The sequence below is a fragment of the Triturus cristatus genome, chromosome 3_2, assembly GCF_964204655.1.
Source record: "Triturus cristatus chromosome 3_2, aTriCri1.1, whole genome shotgun sequence".
NCBI lineage: Eukaryota > Metazoa > Chordata > Amphibia > Caudata > Salamandridae > Triturus > Triturus cristatus.
This window is the reverse complement of record NC_140584.1, coordinates 559,880,740-559,903,213: the sequence shown is the minus strand read 5'-3', so window position 1 is coordinate 559,903,213 and position 22,474 is coordinate 559,880,740. Positions and strand designations below refer to the sequence as shown.

At 44.6% G+C, this 22,474-nt stretch overlaps 1 protein-coding gene across 1 annotated transcript in view; it reads right to left on the bottom strand.

The window, feature by feature from the left end:
* VPS13C (vacuolar protein sorting 13 homolog C) overlaps nucleotides 1–22,474 on the bottom strand; it is a 2,873,871-nt gene that overhangs the window by 2,232,695 nt on the left and 618,702 nt on the right. The window contains exon 20 of the mRNA XM_085648297.1: nucleotides 5,827–5,963. Within this exon, the coding sequence (XP_085504423.1) occupies nucleotides 5,827–5,963 (137 nt within the window). The remainder of the gene's footprint in view (nucleotides 1–5,826; nucleotides 5,964–22,474) is intronic.

The following is a 22,474-nucleotide window of genomic DNA, read 5'->3' as shown; positions in this document are numbered from 1 at the left end:
ACTTAAACTACTAGACAGGAATGCATCGGGCAGGGAACGGAGCAGATAATTTCGAAGGTAAAATACAGTTTCTTGGCAGGCAACAAGCTTCGTGAGCCGCGCAGGGAATGAGACAAAGTTCATGGTCACAGATGCAGGCTCAGACTGGAGCTTCAGAGGCAGAAAGCAAGAAAAGCTTGATGACAGAATCCGGGCCTACTTGCCTGGACTGAAAAATGGCATAAGTGAACCATATAAAGCCGGTGGCCTTTCATACTTAGGAATGGAATATCCGGCCTATTCATGGCGGATCTGAAAGAGGACATGTTGACGGTGGACGCACATGGGTTTGCGTCTTCATAACTGGAACTGGAGGGAGCATACATGTACTTGTGATTCATACATGAAACCGTTGGGGTCCAAGATAGGGGACATAACTGATCATAAAAATCCATATTTCCACAGACTCCAAAAAAAACTGCCAAACTCTAGAGAAAGCCTGGCGCCAAGAACGGACTGCGGAAAACCTCAAGGCCCTCAAGACCGCCACACGCAAGCACCACCAGCTCATCCGCATCGCCAAGAGAACGGCCTTCAGAGAGCGCATAGACAACAACGCACACAACAGCAAGGAGCTCTTCAGCATCGTGAAGGAACTCTCCAACCCAAGCTCCAACTCCAACGACATCCCCCCTCACAGGACCTCTGCGACTCCCTCGTGGCCTTCTTCCACCGCAAGATCGCCGACATACAGGACAGCTTCGCAAACCAGACGCCTCCACCAGCCGCAGAACCAACGCCCACCACCGCCCTCCTCAGTTGCTGGACCCCCGTCATCACCGAAGACGTCACCCAGATCATGAACACCATCCACTCCGGCTCTCCATCCGACCCCTGCCCTCACCACATCTTCAACAAAGCAGACACCATCATCGCACCCCACCTCCGAGACATCCTCTTCACAGCTCCTTCAAATCTGCCACCTTCCCTGAGAGTTGGAAACACGCTGAAATCAACGCCCTCCTTAAGAAGCCAACAGCAGACCCCAAGGACCTCAAGAATTTCTGGCCCATCTCCCTGCTCCCCTTCCCGGCGAAGGTCACCGAGAAAGCAGTCAACAAGCAACTGACCAACTTCCTCGAAACCAATGGCTCCCTCGACCCGTCCCAGTCTGGCTTCCGCAGCAACCACAGCACCGAAACCGCCCTCATCGCCGACTTCAGAACCCTGCTCGACAACGGAGAAACCGCAACCCTCATCCTCCTAGACCTCTCGGATGCCTTCAACACGGTCTGCCACCGCACCCTAAAAACACATCTCCACAACACAGGGATCCAGGGAAAGGCCCTGGACTGGATCTCCTCCTTCCTCACCGACAGAACCCAGAGAGTCTGCCTACCCCCGTTCCACTCAGAGGCCACCAAGATGAGCCCCCTCGCCGACATCGTCCGCGCACACGACCTCAACATCATCTCCTACGCAGACGACACCCAGCTGATCCTCTCCCTGACCAGAGACCCAGTCACCGCCAAATCCAACTTCTAAGAAGGAATGAGGGCCGTCGCCGAATGGATGAAGATCAGCTGCCTGAAACTGAACACAGACAAGACTGAGGTCCTCATCCATGGACCATCCCCCTCCTCCTGGAATGACTCCCGGTGGCCCGCCGCCCTGGGCACAGCACCGACACCCACCGACCATGCACGCAACCTAGGGTTCGTCCTGGACTCATCGCTCACTAGGACCAAGCAAGTCAACGCCATCTCCTCCTCCTGCTTCAACACCCTCCGCATGCTACGAAAGATCTTCAAATGGATTCCCACGGAAACAAGGAGGACTGTCACCCAAGCCCTCGTCACAAGCCGGCTCAACTATGGCAACGCACTCTATGCAGGGCCAACGGCCAAGCTACAGAAAAGACTGCAACGCATACAGAATGCCTCCGCCCGCCTCATCCTGGACATCCCCCGCCACAGCCACATCACCGCCCACCTGAGAGAACTGCACTGGCTCCCTGTCAACAAGAGGATCACGTTCAAGCTCCTCACCCATGCACACAAAGCGCTCCACAACGCCGGACCCGAATACCTCAACAAACGCCTCTTGTTCTACGCCCGACTCGCCAACTCCGCTCAGCCAGCCTCGCCCTCGCCACAGTACCACACACCAGGAGAACAACAACAGGCGGCAGATCTTTCTCCTACCTCGCCGCCAAGACCTGGAACTCCCTTTCCACCCACCTCCGACTGACCCAAGACCTTCTCACCTTCAGGAGACACTTCAAGATCTGGCTGTCCGAGCAGTAGCAGCACCCCCCCCCCACCCTCAGCGCCGTGAAACCCTCACGGGTGAGTAGGGCACTCTAAAAATGTACTGATTGATTGATTGAGAGCGCAGCGACTGATGAGTGTTCAGCAGTCAGGGCGGAGCACAGTGGTCACCGTACTTCACTTGGCAGGACTCTCATCATCTGAGAGCGCATTGCTGAGTGGTAGAGCGCAGTGATCGGCGCAGAACACTGCTTACTAAAGGGCAGTGCAGCGTGATAACAGACATCGCCCATTGGGGACGAGCCAAAATGGCATCATTGGCATGCCCGACCCCGAGGACTCCAGCGCCAGTCCAGGTGTCACTCTTCTGGAGGATGGCAGGGGTTTACAAGTGTCTTTGATCATCTTCAATTAAACCCAGCAGGCCAGGGGGCGAAGGACAGTAACGGTGGTCTCGCTGCACGGCCTGTGTCCTGGAGGAGGCTGCCTGTGACAGCAGGAAACTCCCAGGAGCACACTTGTTGGAGTTTTCCTGACTTCTTTCACCAGAGGTGGAAATGAGAAATGTGGTCTCCATTGTCCCTCTTGTGTTGCAATTGCATTATAGATCCAATTAGTTACCTTAGCAGCTCACATTTAAGCTTCTATTACACTTATATTAACACACTGACAAATATCTATTGCAAGTGTATCAAGCAACACATTTTCTCACAACAATATTATGGAACACATAGTACTAGTAATGGTTTTTTATTTTAAACTCACCGTGTTAATACTTTTATAAAACTGTATTTGTATATAACTTTATCATGTATACTTACTATATAATGGTGCGTTTCTCGATTTTACTTTTAAAATCAAATCATTTTTTTCTAATTTAAGATGGTCAGTGAACTCCAAATCACAGCCTGGGCTGTGAGTGTCACAACAGGCAGGAGGAGACCACTGAACAGTTAAATGGAGTAGGGGGTGCAGCGAGTGGGAGAATGGACCTCTAGCAAATGCACTTCAGAAGAAAGTGCATTACTACAGCGAGGAAGGCTGCGAAGCTCAGAGGGAAAGGCAGGAAGGCAGAGAGGAGCACAGGAGAAGGCAGGAGAAAGAGTAGTAAAGATGTCTCAAGTGAATTAAAACAGTTTGTATGCAGTGCGGGGTGGTGCTGCCGTTGCATTTATCTGTACCATTTGTGGCAGTTTATTTATAGACTCATGGAAAATGAGTATTCAGAGATCTTTTGCTGTTTCATAAAGATTAATCAGACAGATCAGTCTTAGAGTTTATATTCTCGGCACACTGACCTTATTAAACAGATAAGGCAGACAAGAAGCAGGCGACTCTTGGCGAGGTTTATGTTCCCAATGACCTGATAGCATTTTATCTGATGCCATTTTATTAATGTAATAACTGCACTTTCACAATTGCTTTATTAACCTACTTGCTTCTCAAATTTGCTTGAAAATGCACCATTTACCCACTCTTTTTTCGGAATTTTCTCAGAGGGAGAACCCCCAAGAACCCCCCCTTAAGATGTTTGGGCTCACTCGCCACAGTGGACTCCGACAGAAAGTTTATGCCCCATCACTTTCAAATGTCACCAGCCACCACAGGGTGTGCTGCTCGAAGAGAAGTCATCCCCTGAGCCCCAGACGGAAGAGGTGAACTCCAAGTTGGCTGACTAAATGTTACAGCACCAGGGCCACAAAAGATGAGGAAGCCACCTTGGCAAATTGGTAACCACAATCGCTTGATCGCCACTGACCACCAAAGCACAGGCCAGGAGACCGACCACGATGCTCAAAGGTTGCACCTGAGACTGGTGAACACAGGAGAATCATCAAAGTGCAGTTTGGTCGCAAAAGACAGATACTAGCCACAGGTAAAGAGAACTGCTGGTTTCACTGTGACTGTAGGCTTGTAGACCAGGGGCAACTGTTTTTAGGCTTGACTTCACCTGGACTTCTAGGGACATTGATCTCTGTGGTCAAAGTCACCCCACTGTGTTCACGGACTGAAGGGTGGCCCTAGAAAGGCCCCATTGTCCCGGATGAGCATCTTCAGCACAGTGTATCCCTTGCATCAGGACCATTCCATTAATGTCCAGGCCAGTTTGCCCATAGAGCCTGGGACTGGACTAGAGACTGCTTTGACTGTACGTCTTACTGCCACCCTTCATTTTCTCCCTAAAAGAGTTGGTTGCCCAAGGCAGGCCAAACAAGCTGAATAAAACTGTACAATAATTAAAAAAAAAAAAAAAAAATCACATCCGGTGGACAACATCGATATGGAATCATGTGGTGCCCTCTACAGCTGCACGAATGTGCTATGGAAAAAAAATCTGGATTCAGTCTTGTGCCTGGGGAAGTTTCTAAAGTAAGGAATCTGTGGCTAGATGTCTCTTTCAGATTACATCTGAGAGAACACTGGCATTCAGGTGCTATTCGTAATTTGTTGGAGGCATCCTCCATTAGGTGCCCGGCCTCCTGCTAGATGGCAGGCTGGGGCATAAAGTCCCCCCTGGTGCAGGGGGGGGGCAGACTTACCCATACTGGAGGGGGACGCTCAGCCCCTACTGATGTTAGTGTGAGGGGCCCCTTCTGGGTATTATGCAGGGGGGGGGGGGCTCACATCCTGTTACGACACTGATGGCAGGTAAGCAGCACCATATTCCTAATTCTGTTACAATTCTGTTTTCTCATCCCTCCCCCTTGGGGAAACTCTATCCTACTCCTCCTCTCTTATGTTGGCTTATTGCTGTTGTATTGCAATACAAGTAGGGGTGAATCTTAGTGCGATAGGGCGAGCGGGTTGGAGGTGCGAGACTAGTTTTCCTAAAAATCTATGTGGTATATTCAACTAAGAAATATGCTGCAACTGGGGGCTTGTAGGGTGTTCAGGTACACAAGGTTTAGATGAGGGTTTAGGGGTGGCTAGTATGGTGATATTGTGAACATTTTAAAAACGGTGTTCGTAACTCAATTCATAGAAGCTTAATCCGAACCAAAGATACAGCAGGATTAAATTAGATTTAAGCATCACCAATCGCAAAGCAGGTCCATACGACTAGTAACAGCCCTCATGCAATCCTACTACTGACACACCTACCCAATCTTCACAAAGCAACTCTGTCCTGATTTATAGCTTGTTCTGCAACCTCAGTACTGAAACACTAACATGTTTCGTCTCAACGTTATTCAGTAGAAAGTTTCAGTAAATGCCAGGTCCAGGGTTTAACACGTTTGACCTGTCTACAGCAGAGATGCACTTAACCTGTAGGATTGCAGTTTAAAACTAGGAAGGGCAAACTCTGCTTTTTATTCTTTGAAGTCAATAAAATGTATACAATCGAGTAATAATAAATGCTTGTCTCAATGTAATTAGCTTATAATTTACTGTCCAAATGCCTTGTATTTCATCTACATAGGCTTTAGGCATATATAAGATAAATGAGGAGCAGTAACTGTGCAAAACTTTTACTTTACACATAAGCTTCATTTAATCTCATTATAGTGTGACATGCATTTTGATCAGCTAAATACAGTAATTCTGTACTTTCTAATGCTAAAATGTGGATCCTTACTTTCAAACTTCCAAAGTCCAAGATCACAAGGTCAGAGTTATCATGGTAGAAACCGGTCTTTGGAAGAACGAGGTATGAAGGCTTCAAATCAATCCTCAAGTCTAGGATTTTTCGTGTTTCAATAACATGTACAAATCCTGTAAATGAAAATGACAACGCGTTGACTGAATTAGAACTGCAGAACGTATCAACATGAGAACAAATGTAATTTATTCATTAGATTTTGGCAAATGGCTGCCAAATAAGAATGTATTATTGCAAAGAAATCCCCTTCTTAATAAACAACAAAAATAGCGGCTTAGTTTTTTATGCATATTTCGATAAAAACATGCTCCAGTTATGTTACCTGTTGATTTCCTGTTTCAGACAACAATAACACTCTTATTGAGAAGACTGTTGAGGCAAATGGAGGCCAAAAGGGAGACAAACAAACTAGAAGAAAATGATAGTGTGCTCCACCACCTGCTGTTGTTGTTGGTACTTTGGGTTGGTTGTTATATGTAGACAAAGTGAAATATCTTTCAACTCGTACCACTGGAGTAGCTCACTAGAACAGAATGTGCGACAAAAAGAGAAGAAAAATGCTATAGAGTGAGTGGGGCTGGCTGGCTGATTGATTGATTGTATAACCAGAGTCTAACAGACATGGACCAGGACTTGACTAAGTAAGAGGAGTCACAAACTGACAGTATGAGAGAGGAGTTACCACCTGAAACTCTTTTCCTTGCTTACTATTGGTCAGCACCTCCTCCTTGCCTCAGTCTTCCTCCTGGGCTTCGAGTCTTCATCCTGCCGTGGAGCCTAGACCAAGTACTGATTCCAGTAGACAGTGTCCTACCACTGCAGATTCGTGCAGGGCAGGCACTCTTTTTCTACCTTTCGACACCTTTGAGTGAATGTCTCTGCAGTTCCTCTACTTCACCCCCGGAGCAGACTGGACATTGCAAGAAAATGTCTGCAGTAGATAACATTGCACATGTTTTCTGTAATGTTTTGCATCTTTACTCCGTCTTTACAGACGTGTGTCTACAGTTTGTGCTTTTGTGTCTGTAACTGTTTTTCTGTCATCTCTGCTGGCCTTGTATGTCTGTCTGTGAAGTTTGTATTCACGTGTCTGTATGAAGTAGCATTAGTGTGTCAGTACATGCGTCTGTTTTAGGCCATCTGTATTTCACCTCTGATTCTGCTAGTGGTGACCCCTGTTTTTACCCCTTCATTGATTGCATTTGGCTGCATTCTTCTGTACACAAACATGGGGATCCAATCGTTCTGCTGTCGTACTTTGCAATTAGGGACCGCGTAGGAGGCAGGGCCCTACCCCTGTCTATCCCGGTATTAGCGAACCGCGAATGGTCAATGCGGTATGTACAAGTGCTTTGTGTAACGTTTTAGCTATGAATGCACTGTGTATACGTTATTATACATCACTACGTGGGTTCCATCTTAGAGCGGTGGCCATCTTATGGTTGCCCTCACATAGGCTACATATCATGAAGCAAATACGGGCCTTTTAGAGCACATGTGCTTTCCTTTGACTTCTCTGTGACCTGGGCAGTTTGGCTCCGCTGCCCCAGGTCAGTCCGGTCCCACGAGCTCCCCGTCCTTCGGCCACCTGTGATTAGCATCAGGGCTTGACACACCATAAAGCCTTTTCATCCTACACGAGCCTCCAGCTAATCTCTTTCACACCTGACTATTCCTGCTTTATGGCTTGTTTTCTAAACAGGAGATGCTCATGTTTATTGGGGCCTATCGATATCTGATGTGGGATCTGAGCCTTGCTGGGTAAATAATTGCGGGCTGGCTTAACTAAGAATGTGGGATGGTCATCATGACTCTGCCTTTTCTTTGAAGCCAAAATATGTGAATGACCACTTGTGAAACAGGGGCGGTGTTGCCCAAAGCGTAATATTCTGTATAAAAAGGGAAGACTGGTTTTTGTTCTGGAGACTGCCTCATTCAGTTGCTAAGGCTTCTGTGCAACGTAGTCTCACTCATTTGAGTTTAATAAAGATGTCTTTTCATATTTCAGCTTCTTTGCCAAGTTCTTTGTTATATTACCATGAGAGTGGAATTTTATAATACTACGCCAACATGGAAAACGAAGTCATAGGGTGCTACCCCTGGCACCGCTGGGGTCCTAAAATCCGCGGTACTTCAGTTGGCGCCCGACAGCGCGGCATCAATACAAGTGACTATCTGGAGGAGCGATCTTGTCAGAGGACAGAAATCTACTGGGAAGAACAGGACAGAAATCCACTAAGCAGGTACTTTCAGCACCGAGGTTCTGGGGGATTCTTTGTCTCTGCAGCCCAGTAGTATATCTCTGATCTTTCTGACTTTGACTCTCCAAAAGATGTCACTCCCGATTAGAACCCTTTTTGGCGTGAGTATTATAAAAGACGTTTGGTTATGTAGAACTTGACAGTTAGAATTTGGATAACCTTTTGATTAGTAAAAATAAGAATTAAGTATAAGTGCTTTGGTTCTTTGTCTTTGATTTGGTTATCGCAATTACCAAAGCCGAGGGGTTGGTTTCTTGGTTTGTTGATTTGGTCATTGCAATTACCATACCCAAGGGTCTCGCATATTTGCGAGTATATTGGTAGAGATAAACCCTTGAAGTTAGAAGCTAGATTAGTGAGCTATAAGATGCCTGATCTTAGCAAGTTTGAAATGTAGCTTTGGAACTGTGAAATTTGTGTTGGCACAAATTTTGGTTTGTATAGGTTTGATATGCGAATTGCAATTTGTGTAGGCAGGTAATGAGGAGATATTTCTCCATTTGGTTTAGTTGAACGGTGCACGTACGAAAAATACCTTAAGCGCCATTTTGATTATAATACTTGCGTTTTCCGCAGTATTTTTGACATGCCCGTTTGTAAGCTCACATGGAAAAATGTGTTGCTTTCTTTGGAAGGTACCATAGTTAAAATCGGTTAGATTTGAAAACATATTTCTTCCTTGGTGATTTTGTACCCCCAGGGAATTAAAATATGACATAATACAAACCAAGGATCCTTCGTTCTGCGCAGTTTTATGAATAAAGATATGCAGAACTATTTTGTGTGGTGTTCTGCTAGGCAAAGCTAGTGAATTGAGCGCATTCACTACTTCTTGGACATACATCTGTCTGTTGGGCTGTTTATGCAGCCTTTTGGAATACTATTGAGAAGCGTTTCTTGTAAATATGACTTACTAGTATTTGCAAATGGTTTGGTTCAAGTATAGTCTGTGAGCTGTTCTTTCTTTCTGTCATGCGTATTGATTTGTAAGTCAACTGTGTGTTTAAATGTCTATGTGGTTTTCTCATTAGTGCAACTTCTGTAAGTAAATTGCGAGGGCGCTATTTATGAAAAATGGCTAAAGCGCGCTGTATTGTCTGTTTGACCCCCCTTTTCGTTTATGTCTGAAATTAGCTCAATGTGTGTTTGTGGGTCTTCTGATGTTTTCAGTCTGTGAAGTAAATTGCTGGTTAATTAATATCAAGTAGAAACTTAGAAAAAATCCAGAAATGAACCATGTGATGTGCTAAAATAGCTATATGGTGCTCTTTAATTTATAGAATGAGCGTTTGTTAACATATACAAAACTGCCGTTAAATGCTTAAAGGATAAAATTAGAAACACATTCAGTAGATATAAATAAGGCCCCAAAAACGAAATTATCTATTTTTGCAAAAGTAAATAAATGTACAGCATTTTCCTTAGATGCATTGTATTAGATGTTCACAGGCAAACTTTTCAGCTGCAGTATATTTGATAGAAATGTTCATTCAGCCAGCACCTTCCCAGTTAAACACGGGTGGAATTTTGCATAACCGTCCTTTTAAATGAAAGTGGCGCAAAAATGTGACGCGTTTCAAGTTGGGCTTATGCGCCTAGGCTTGTGAGGTAATGTGTCCAAAATGATAGGCAAGAGATGCAGCTTGCTTGTTATACATGGAATTATCACAAAAACGAATAATTGGGATTTTTTTAAAGAAAATTATTAATCATGGAAAAATTATTGTAAAAAAAATAAGTGCTTTTCAAAATCGTTTTTTGATATTTATAAAGCTTAATACTCATACTATGACCTCCTAGCATTAGAATTTGATTTAAGTTGTGTTGCATTACTAAAATGACAAGCATTCGCGTGTACAATTTTCCCTTGGCGCAGGCGCAAACAAGCTCATTTTTATAAAGTATAAGTTATTATTTCCAATGCCTGACTCATGGGTTATGTAATAGACATTCTGGTAATGCATATTATGCAAAAAAATTGTAGGATATTCATTTTTTAATGCCAAAAAAATCAAAGTCGAATTTGGGTAAAAACACTGTTTAAACTGCATTTTCTTTCATTCAGAGTACTTTTTAAAGTGTCTCAGGCTTCAGTAAATACATACATTTAGGTTTGATATATATTTACAGGTTGTGCCTTCTTATGATTCAATGAGTCAATGTGCCAGTACAACGGGCTTGTTTCAATATCAGGGTTGAAGGTTCTAACTTCAGCTGGGCCTACTGAGAAGTTTATTAATTTAAGGTTGATGAAATGTGTACCATTGCATAGGACTGCAACAAGCATTTATTCTAAAAACTGGTATGCGTGTCATTAAGTTCTGTGAATTATTCACAGTACATGTAGTTTAATAATCTGGGAATAGAGATAATTTTTTTAGCGCCTAAAAAGGAGAAATTATTTTACAAAATCGAGTGAATTATTGCAAGGTAGGAGGAATTAGGAAGGCCTTCTGGCTTTGACAAATTCAGAGTGGCAGAAGCTGGGGGCTAAGGAGAGCTGCAGAGGCTGGCTCACATTACACTGCTGAGATGCTATCTTTAGTTTTCCCGTAAACAATGTAAACAATGGAGTAGGCTGCCACGTTGACATTTATGACCGTTTAAATTAGGGCCTTGCCTCTGTGGAATGCAGAATGACCTTGCTACACGGGCCTCTAAAGGTGGGGTTTCTGGTTTCTCCATAACAACATCACTAAAACTAAAGAACTTAATTCCAAAGGGAAAATATAGAAAAGGGGTTTTCTTTGAAAGCCCAAACATCATGTTAAATGCTTTGCAGAACAGAAACATTTGTGTTATTTAACAGAAAACGAAGTGTTGCATTAAGTCTTAGACAGAAAATAAGATACAGCCCACTTCTAAAATTTTTAAGGCTACATGCCTAAGTGAGAACGTATCGCCAATTAAGACTTCTTTTTCACAGTGGAAATTGTAGGTGCCAAATTAATATGGAGTGTCAGTGTAACGATTTTTATTTTTAGAAAGGTAAAACTAAAGTGGCTGGGTGTTGCAAGGACTGACAAGAGGGTAACAGTTAAGTAATGGAAATTTATTTTTGTGTATTTGGTTCTATCATGAATTGTTCTTGCTGGTCCTGTATGTTAGAAGAGACAGTAAAGTTATATTTGACAGCAGATTTCCATTGCCTGGTGATCTACTGTCAAAAGGAGGGTAAAGATTTTAAACCTGACAAATTAAACAGGCCCATATATTGGGTTTGGGCTGCAGGTCTACAGTGCATAAAAGTACATGACATGGTGTTGTGTGTCACCGCTTATTTACATATGCTATTGTTTTGTCTATGCTTTTTGTGCTTGATATACAGCAAGTATATCTGATGGCTTGACGTTTTGTGCCTTTTTATTATTTTTTGCATGTTTTCGTTGTTTTTGTTGCTGCTTTTGATACTATTACAAGTTTACCTGTGTTGTGAGGGGATGGTCATGACGATGCCCATCGCTACGCAACAGTTGGTTGAACTTGTTCTGGTTACTAAATTCCACAGCTAATGATATTTCATGCTGTGAACATGAGAGACAACACTTTACCAGTGCATGTCTATTTGGCTATAATGGTAAGGAAAATGAAAGATATACAGGATCGAAGTGTGCCACCTGTAGTTAGTCACGTTACTGCCCCTTCCCTTAAAGGAACAGGCAGCCCTACGTTTATGTATCCTTGATTGGACCCAAGGATGAAATTATAGATCTGTGACTCAAGGTGGCCTAATTTCTATATTACATTAGTTAATGATGTTTTGCTTCCTAAGTAGCCTATGGCTTTTGTTCCTTAAAAGAAAACTAGGTTTTCATTTTTCCCTGAAGAAGGAACTGGAACATTACCTAAGATTACCGTATATGGTGTAGCCGCCAGCGGTAGAGTTAAAATGTATGTAACTTTGGCCTTTGTGTATCACCCGTACTCTTGGTGTTGTGTCACATGCCTGACTATCACCCAAATAATTTTTGGTCTTCCTATAGATTTTTTTTTTCCTTTTGTTGCTTCTCCCCTGACCAATGTCGCATCATGCTTAGTTATTGGGGATTTTAGTTGTGTCCTAGTTCCAATTCCCTTTTCCGTATTCCTTTCACCAGTCAGCCCATTTATTATTGTAGGTGTATTGTTCAGGTACACACTTCCAGACTGCAGGTTTATGTATAATTCCCTTTTGTATGGCCAGACTGGTTTCCAAGAATTTTCCTTAGGCCTGCTTCAATGTTTTCCAGCCTGACTGGTTAACTGACTCAATATTATAGAAAGACAAGTTTTCCATATCAATAGGAGATATCTTACGTTTACCCTTTTTTTCATGACGAATTTTCAATGTCTATTTTTTAATGTGGTTTTTACCCTTTTGTTCCTGCTGCTTTAATTTTTGGTGGGATCAGATGTGTTCTAATCATGCAAATATCAGGACCCTCTAGTTCTTGTCTTTTGTTTGCATATTTGACTATTAGCCTGTGTATTGCATATTGCGCCTGATGTGAAAGTTTTCTACATGCCCATGATAATTTGTACCATGTGATTTCTCTATTGAGCTGTTCTGGATAAGGAATTTAGGAACACCTAGATGTAATCATTCAGAAAAAAAATGTGTTTGCCCCGTTAGACAATGCCACCATATGTGAAGACATCCACTTAGATAGAATTCTCGTGTAGTTATCTACCTTTAGATGATGGAGGCTCTCACACGGAAACCAAATTGAAAAGATTAGAGACACTGTTTTGCCTACTGTCTTTATATTTGTATTGCTTTTTGAGAATGACAGTATATTCTAGACCAAAATTGTCCCATGGCGTGTGGCCACTCCTTTGAAACTCACAGACCACCTGTTTGCAGTCCCCTTGTTATACAATGAACTGTTTAAAGCATCGCACTTGCTTCATCAGAAGGCGTTCAACATCAGAAAAGAAGGAGGAGCTGGTTTTGCCACAGAACCAGAATTTCAGTGCACAAGAGCGCCTGTCATGTGCTGGTAACCTCTGACAGTGTGCAGTCCCTTGAGCCCCTTGGCCTGAGTTTTTGGCCACACACACCCCCTCTTTTCCTTTGCTCCAATGGAAGTGCAGTGCACCGGCGGATCCAAGATTGACAAAAGGCACTAATTCTAGGGCCCATGAAAGAGCAGCCTGAGCGTCCTCTGACACCGAATGATGAGTGTTGGATCCTGAGAATGGTCCCGGGTCTGCACAAGATGATCTGTGCCCATGACCAATGAAGAGCATATTATTTGTAGTGTCTGCAGCAGAGGAAAGACACAGGTGCACTGCCTTGAGACATTGAGACTCTCGAGTGAGCTGTGGGTGTTTGCCAGGAGGGCACTCCAACTAAGCAGTACTTTTCCCATGTAAGGCTTGAATGAAGAGGCCCATGCAAAAGAAAACAACAGAAGAAGATTTGATGGACAATAGAAGCCTGCCAGAGAGGCTTTTTGAACGGACTCTGGGCATAGGTGGTTTCACAAGAGGTTTCCGTGTGATTGTATAGAGTAGGTGTTAAGGAGACTGATTGTTTTGCTGGCATTTTTTTAAAGTACTATTCTGTTTAGTAAAAGCAGAATAAAGTCCATTTTCTGTGGAAAGAGTATTTTCACCTCAGAGCATTGATGAGGGTCACCACTGTTTCACCTGAACATATAAAATGCATAGGAGCCCTAAAGGTGTTACTAGATAATTTTAGGACTTGCTTTCTGCTTAAGGTTGTGAAAAATTATTATTTCATTTTTAATAGTGGTCACTACTTTCTCCCGTTGCCTATATGTTCTTAATAACGTGTTTTCTAGTGTTTTTTTAAACATGACATTGTCATTTATGGGTGGGATTGTTTTACTCTACCCAATTGACTTCTGCACCCGCTTCCCAACCTATGTCCTTTCCTACTACTGCTTCTTTGCATTCTTTTCACCCTTTTCCTGAACATGGGCAGCTTAAAAGATCAGAATTCGTAAGCAATTCTTTTGTACAGCTTCTGCATCAACACTAGTTAGTAGTGAACATCACTAATTGTTGGGTGTGTGATCTTATGCCACCCACTACAGATAGAGGTGTTCCTTATTTTTTTCCTGCCATATGAGGCCTATGTGCTACTACATGTGTAAGGAGACGTGTCCCTAGAGAGAATTGCTAAGTAATAGGATGATGCTACAGCAACATCTTCATGACCTTATGAATATAGACCTGGACTGAGATTAGTATGAGAATGGTTATTGCCTATGTAAGGGCAAAAGGAGGGTCTGTCGTACTTTGCAATTTGGGACCGCGTAGGAGGCAGGGCCCTACCCCTGTCTATCCCGGTATTAGCGAACCGCGAATGGTCAATGCGGTATGTACAAGTGCTTTGTGTAACGTTTTAGCTATGAATGCACTGTGTATACGTTATTATACATCACTACGTGGGTTCCATCTTAGAGCAGTGGCCAACTTATGGTTGCCCTCACATAGGCTACATATCATGAAGCAAATACGGGCCTTTTAGAGCACATGTGCTTTCCTTTGACTTCTCTGTGACCTGGGCAGTTTGGCTCTGCTGCCCCAGGTCAGTCCGGTCCCACGAGCTCCCCGTCCTTCGGCCACCTGTGATTAGCATCAGGGCTTGACACACCATAAAGCCTTTTCATCCTACACGAGGCTCCAGCTAATCTCTTTCACACCTGACTATTCCTGCTTTATGGCTTGTTTTCTAAACAGGAGATGCTCATGTTTATTGGGGCCTATCGATATCTGATGTGGGATCTGAGCCTTGCTGGGTAAATAATTGCGGGCTGGCTTAACTGGAATGTGGGATGGTCATCATGACTCTGCCTTTTCTTTGAAGCCAAAATATGTGAATGACCACTTGTGAAACAGGGGCGGTGTTGCCCAAAGCGTAATATTCTGTATAAAAAGGGAAGACTGGTTTTTGTTCTGGAGACTGCTTCATTCAGTTGCTAAGGCTTCTGTGCGACGTAGTCTCACTCATTTGAGTTTAATAAAGATGTCTTTTCATATTTCAGCTTCTTTGCCAAGTTCTTTGTTATATTACCATGAGAGTGGAATTTTATAATACTACGCCAACATGGAAAACGAAGTCATAGGGTGCTACCCCTGGCACCGCTGGGGTCCTAAAATCCCCGGTACTTCACTGCAGCTCTGCTGATCCATCTGTATGACCATTAACGCGTCCCGCCAGGATTAAGTGTGAGTATTTGAAATGCCTGCCCCCTGGATCCTAGCAGATTGGTACTGTCTCATATGGCAACAGCCTGTGCCCCCATGCAGTCCCTCTAATAATTTCTAGACCACCGCCCACCATGACCAATCCGTGTGGCTTCTAAACTTTCATGTCGCGGCTTCTAGACTCAAGTAAAGCTTCCCCTCTCTCCCTCCCTTGTGTAACCCTTACTAAATCCTTATGAAAGGGCCAGGTTTAGACAACCCCCAACCGCCTAAGTGCTTCTCGGCTCTTGAATAACACCTTAACATCAGACCACGCCTGATATCAAGGAACCCCAAATGACAGATCCAGAGTAATCCCCCCAAAATAGAGGAGCTTGCCTGGCCAAGTGGATCCCTCTCACCACCAAAGTATTTATTTTGTGATTTTTATTTTATCTAACGCACACCAATTCACTGTCGATTTAACCCCTTCAGCGCGGCGCGGATTTCCGCGCCACGCTGAAGGTTCTGAGCGCGGGCGGGGCCATGACGGAACGGTTCCGTCATAAGCACAGCCCAACCGACGTGCATGACGGAACCGTTCCGTCATGCGCGTCGAAGGGGTTAAGATCGTCAATTACATATAAAGTAAATAAACTATAAATACATGAGCATGCCAGAGCCAAACAGACGATCTATACATTATTTACATGACGTTATGAATTTCTTGAATACAAATGTTTCTTGCACAGATTCCCAGCGGAATAGATGGTTCTTCTGTACTTTATATATTGCAGTACAATACTCAATAAAAATGAGTCTGTACAAAGGTATCTGTAGCCCATGGCAGATTCTGCCTTCTGTGCAGCTTATTGGGGCATTCTATATCATTCTGGGGAGAGAGGGGGCAGCTTTCACTGCTGTACAACATTTCTAACAAAAACATTGGCATAGCCAATGGATCTCGCACAGCCTATTTGCTTTGACAATGCTTTTTAGTATTATTGCAATGGGAAACAGGATTCTAATTTGCACAAAGAAAAAGTTACATACCATTGGAAATGATCTTTCAGGTGGATACTGTATTCACCTACAGATTACTCACCTTTTAAACATCCCTGGAACCAGACCTAATCAAAATGATTGTTACCAAAGGTTTCATTTAACATTTTCTTCTGATGGATACTTCAACTTGCAGATTCCTTACCTGTTGAATACATTTCAAGGTTCTGCCCTTTCATGTAGGCAGGTCTGTATGAATGGTCATACAGAAAAGTCCTAAAATACGCAATGTGCCATATGGGCATTCCTTATTAACTCCAAAATGCTTTGAGAAATTGCGCAGGGGTGCCCATGTCGCCACTCAAAAGATCTCAGTTACATGGACACCCTTCACTAATGATGAGGTTGAATATTTCACCCTGGGGCAATGGGCATGAAGTCCCTTAGGTGACTTTCTGTTCAAGGTTATAACATATTTTAAGGCACAAAAGGAAAAAGGCCTCTTTTGGAGCACCTTGCCCTTCCTGTTGCCAATATAAGAGCTGGTCATAACACTTGATGTCTTTAGTACAGTTGATATAAAACCTGTCAGCTCATCTTTGGTTCAGATAGTGCAGTCTCTACTCCTCCTTGGTCAGATGAGGTGGATGATAGAAATTGGAAAGAATGATGGATTGCCCTAAATGTAAAGGGGTCAGCACCTTAGGTAGGAATGCTGCACTTGTCCTGAGCGTTAGCTTGTTCATGACAGGGCAGGTGAACAGCAAACAGATGTTCAGTTTCTGTAATTCACAGAACAAGCTTGCCTTCGTAGCTAAAATTAGAAAAACAGCCTTAAATGACAAGACACGAATGCATTAAAAAGGTTAAAATAACTTTAGTTCCCACATTGGCATGGCAATGGGGGGGAAGAGAGAAAAATTATTTATGAGCCTCTTCAGAAATCCAATCATGTGGTGTCATAAAAAGGAATAGTTACTCTCAGAGGAAGAGGAAGGCTGAAAGGGCTACCATGTTCCCCTTGACAGTGCGCACTGCACAGCCTTGCTGGGCCAGCAAAAGTGAAAATTGTAGGACTTTAAAAAGGCAAGACCTGAAGGGGTCCCCATTTTACTCAACACACCAACTAAGAAACTTAATACACCTCCCAGAATAGACAGACTTGGTTTAGGGGCAATAAGCAGATCGGATCAAAGCAACTATATCTGGTGACAACAGGAAGGAGTTCAGATGCCCATACTCAATCTCTAGGTATGAAGGTGGAGGCTCTGGAGGATTGGGTGAAGAACCTGCTCCATAAACTGGGATGGGAGGTCCCCTCTGAGAGGAACACGGAGAGGGTAACATCAGTAGAGGCGCAGTAGGTCTGTGTACCACACTCTTCTCAGCCAGTACATTGCGATGAAGATAGCAAGTGGTTATGCATGCCAGATCCGAGGAATCAAGGGCATGGCAGGAAACATGTAATGAAGTGGAAAATTCCAATGAAAAATGTCCCCCATGGCTATATGCAATAGAAACTTGAGGAAACAGAACAACAGGCAATGGGCATTGCTACGAGTGGCAAAATGATCTCCCAGACAGATGCTCTACTGGGCAAAGGTGCCATTTGTGGTCAGCAAGATGATGTTGCCTTGGGCTACTGGCTCTGGTGTTCAGAGAGCCAGCCAGATTGTTGGTGACTAGCCAAACTCCACACTGGTGAGCATGCATTTCAGCCTCTGCGTTTCTCGCCAGAGCAGGTAATACCATACTCCTCTCTGCTTGTTGACACTATATCACAGTCAAATTGTCCATGAAGATTTGGACGTACTGACCATGAAGGGAAGAGGAAGGCCCTAAGCTCCAGCCTGAATCATCCTCAGATTGAGCAGGTTGATGTGTGATACCTGATCCTCTAGAGAACAGAGGCCTCGGATCTCCAGCTCCATCAGATGAGCACCTGACCCAAGAGTGGATGCATTCTTTACAATGGTAGTCACAGATGGTGGAGGCAGAAGGGCATTCCTTGGGATAGGTGCTCCTCCCCTAACAGCCAAATTTGGACACTGCAGTGGTGTTTGCCAGAACTCCCTCGTGTTGGAATCGCTGCTGGCAGAGGCACCACAGGAGAAACCTCATGTGCCAGTATGTGTGCATCACCACAACCACTCAGGAGGCCAGACAAAGAAATGTCAGGACTGGGATTAGAGCTCCCTCAAGAAACATACTGAATGCCTTGTATCCTCTACGGAAGGAGGGGTGGGGGGGGGGGGGTGGAGAAAAAAAGCAGCATCATATACAGTACTACCCCTATGAACCAGAGTTGCTGACAAAGCTCTAAGTAAGACTTGGGGAGGTCAAACACCAAAGATGCTGTTGCCTGCCTTTGGTTAGGCCTCACCACAATAGAAGGACCACGTAAGAAAAACCCGATATGCTGTATAACCAATAAGCAGGCCAAAGCCTCATGCTACACCATGGAATTGTGAACACCCCTGCCTTTGAGGGAGTGGGAAGAAAAAGCCATCACCTAGGAAAGTACTGCTCCTACACCACTTCAACTTGTCTCCATTACCTACTCTAAGCCTACCTGTCTCCTCCTTGATTTTTTTTTTTGTTTACAAACATTTTTAATTCCGCAACACGGTGTATAAACATTACATAAACATCATGTAAATACACAGGTGCAAGAGGAAGGTCCTACAGTATTATTGTCATAATGTACCGGTCAGAGTCAAACACATCAAATAAGGGACAGGTATAAACATAGTAGGTTAAAATACAAGCATTAATCAACACAAGGACATTGGAATGACCGGGAGATTCAGCTCACAGGTAACTTAAAAGAAGGAGGGAGTGATGGATCATGAGCGATCTATCACATCCTTAAGCATCAGCATCCTCATCACTGACTTCTCCTTCGTAGGCCAGAAAATGGTAACACAGTGCCACTCACACTTACACATCCTCCTGAAGCTTCTTGACTGTTCTTCTTTTCTTCTCATATTCCTCCTCCACGAGGGACCATTCTATCACATCCTTCTCCCAGCACTCCAGCCATGGGGCCAACTGCCCCATCCATGCAATTGCAACACGCCTCTTGGCCAGCACTAGCGATAAGTGTAGGAATATGGAAGCCACTTTCCTGCCTTGGGTGTCAACATATTACGCAAGAAGCAGATTTGGGGCTTGGGGACACCCTGCAGCGATGTGATCTGCACAATACTTTCCACTGAGTCCAGTATGCATGCACAAAGATGCAACCCCAATCCTAGTGCATAAAGTCCACCCCACAAAATTACAGTGGGACAGGAACAAGGTCGAACAGGGTGCAGGCGGCTAAGTTGTAATGGTGTCATATAAGTGCGATGAAGAAAATTAAAATGAACGAGCTTAAAGAACAAGTTACTTACCTTAGGTATCGCTTTTTCTGGTGGATACAGTATCTGCCTATTGATTCCTCACCTTTTGAATTATCCCTTGTGCCAGCATTCCACAGAAATTTTTTCCTAGCTCTCCCACTTAGACGATGGCACGGCTCCGCTTGCGACTCCGTATGACGTCACCAGAGCCATAAGAAGATCTCGGCGGCGTGCTGACGTCAGTTCCACCAATTTTTTACGTGCCTTCGAGGTGAATGGGTGGACCGACAACATAATTGGAATATACACAGTATGCAAAATATACACCAAAACACACAGTATATAGTGAAAAAGGAAAAGCTGAAGAAACAAAGCATTTCCTAATAACTAACAGTATGGCCAGCAAATGACATAGGAAACCAACCATGTCAAACAATGAAAACATTTTTGGTATACGAAGGTGGACAACTGGGAGGAGGGTGGGTCAGTGAGGAATCTTTATACGAAGGTGGACAACTGGGAGGAGGGTGGGTCAGTGAGGAATCCACAGGTAGATACTGTATCCACCAGATAAAGCGATACCGAAGGTAAGTAACTTGTTCTTCTGATGGATACATCTGCCTGTGGGTTCCTCACCTTTTGAATTGAGTCTCACAGCAGTCCCGCTCCCGGAGGAGGGTGTCCACCTAAAAAAAATACCAAAAAGTCCTGCAGCACAGAACGTGCAAAATGGGCATCTCTCCTCACCTCAGAATCCAAACAATAATGCTTTGTGAAAGTGTGGAGGGAGGCCCATGTTGCAGCCTTACAAATATCCACAGGGACACCTCTAGCCAAAGCAGATGTGGAAGACTTTTCTCTAGTAGAATGAGCTCTGATACTTTCAAGAGGCTCCTTCTTGGCCAGGGCATAGCATATCTTGATACACAAGATTATCCACCTGGATAGAGTTCTCTTATGGACGGCTTTGCCCTTCATCTTCCCCACAAAACCAACGAAGAGCTGGTCGTCCAACCTTGAGTCTTTGGTTCTGTCCAGATAGAAGCTGACCGCCCTTCGAAAGTCCAGGCGGTGAAGTCTCTCCACCTCCTTGGAAAGGTGAGTGGGAGGATAGAAGGTAGGCAATGAAATAGACTGTCCCAGGTGGAAAGGAGAAACCACCTTAGGCAGAAAAGCAGCCCTGGTCCTAAGAACCCTCTTGTCTGCATGGATAGCAGTGAAAGGAGGCTTAGAACTAAGAGCCTGCAGCTCTTACCCTCCTGGCCGAGGTAATGGGCACCAGAAAAATAGTCTTGAAAGAAAGCAGCCTTAATGGGCAACTATGAAGAGGCTCAAAAGGAGGCCCCATCAGAAATGTAAGAACTAAATTCAAATCCCACTGAGGCAGTATGAAGGGAGTGGGAGGAAACCTTTTGGTGAGGCCCTTAATGAACCTCATAACAATGGGGGACTTAAAGACGGCGGGTCCGGCAAACAAAGGAAAACCGGCAAGGCCGACAAGTAGCCCTTAACCGTCGCCACAGCACAACCTTGCTGGGCCAAAGAAAGTGAAAGCCTAAGTACATCCGATAAATGGACCTCTCTCCACACCACTTTACAAACCTGGCCCATCCAGAAGAATAGACAGATTTGGTGGAGTGTCTCCTGGACGATCAAATAACATCCACCACATCCGATGGGAGAGAGAAAAAACTCAGGTTGCCCCGTTCAATCTCCAGGCATGAAGGTGCAGGCTCTGGAGTTGAGGGTGTAGAACCCACCCCTGCAAGCAGAAGTTTCCCTGAGAGGTAGATGGAGCGGAGGGTGCGATGAGAGGTGAAGATCTGTGTACCACATCCTTCTTGGCCAGTCCGGGGCAATCAATATGACTTTGGCCTGGTCTTCGAGAATCTTCCTCAGAACCCGAGGAATCAAGGGTATGGGAGGAAACACGTAAAGAAGCCAAAAGCCCCAATCCAGTTGGAACACGTCCCCCAATGCTCCCTGCATCTAATACTGTAGACTGCAGAATAACAGGCAGTGTGCATTCTCGCAAGTGGCAAATAGTTCCACCTGGGGAGACCCCCACAACCTGAAGATGTGTCGAATCACCTCCGGATGAAGCCTCCCCTCGTGGTCATCTGAGTACTGCTGACAGACTGTCTGCACGCACATTCAACACTCCAGCCAGATGATTTGCAGCTAGGCAAATCCAGTGATTCTGAACCCAGGACCAGAGCCGCAGAGCCTCTCTGCAGAGCCTATACGTCCCTACCCATCCCTAATTGTTGATATAACACATCGCTGTAGTGTTGTCCATCAGAACCTGAACCGACTAACCGCGAAAGGAGGGAAGGAAGGCCTTGAGAGCCAAACGTATTGACCGCAATTCCAGAAGGTTGATGTGGAGCAATCTTTCCTCCGGAGACCAAAGGCCCTTGACCTCCAGATCCCCCTGATGAGCACCCCACCCTAAAGTGGAGGCATCCATGATCATTGTGGTCACTGGTGGTGAAAGCTGAAAAGGTCTCTCTTGAGACAGGTTGTCTGAAACACTCCACCAAGACAGCTCCGCTGCAGTGTCTCTGGAGATTCTGACCTTCTTCCCGAGATCTCCGTTGTGTTGAAACCACTGCCTGCGGAGGCACCACTGGAGCGCCCTCATGCACATGTACCAGCGTATGGTTGACCAACAGTATGCAGGAAGCAAACAGACCAAGCAGGCGTAGGACCTTCAGGACTGGAACAACCGCTCCATCGTGAAACAAACAAATCATTTCTTGAATGTCGAGAATCCTCTGCGGAGGCGGAAAAACTTGACACAGTAGTGTCCAGTACTGCCCCTATGAAAAGGTTGCGCTGAGAAGGCCTGTTCACCGTGGGAACAGGTCATTTATTGTA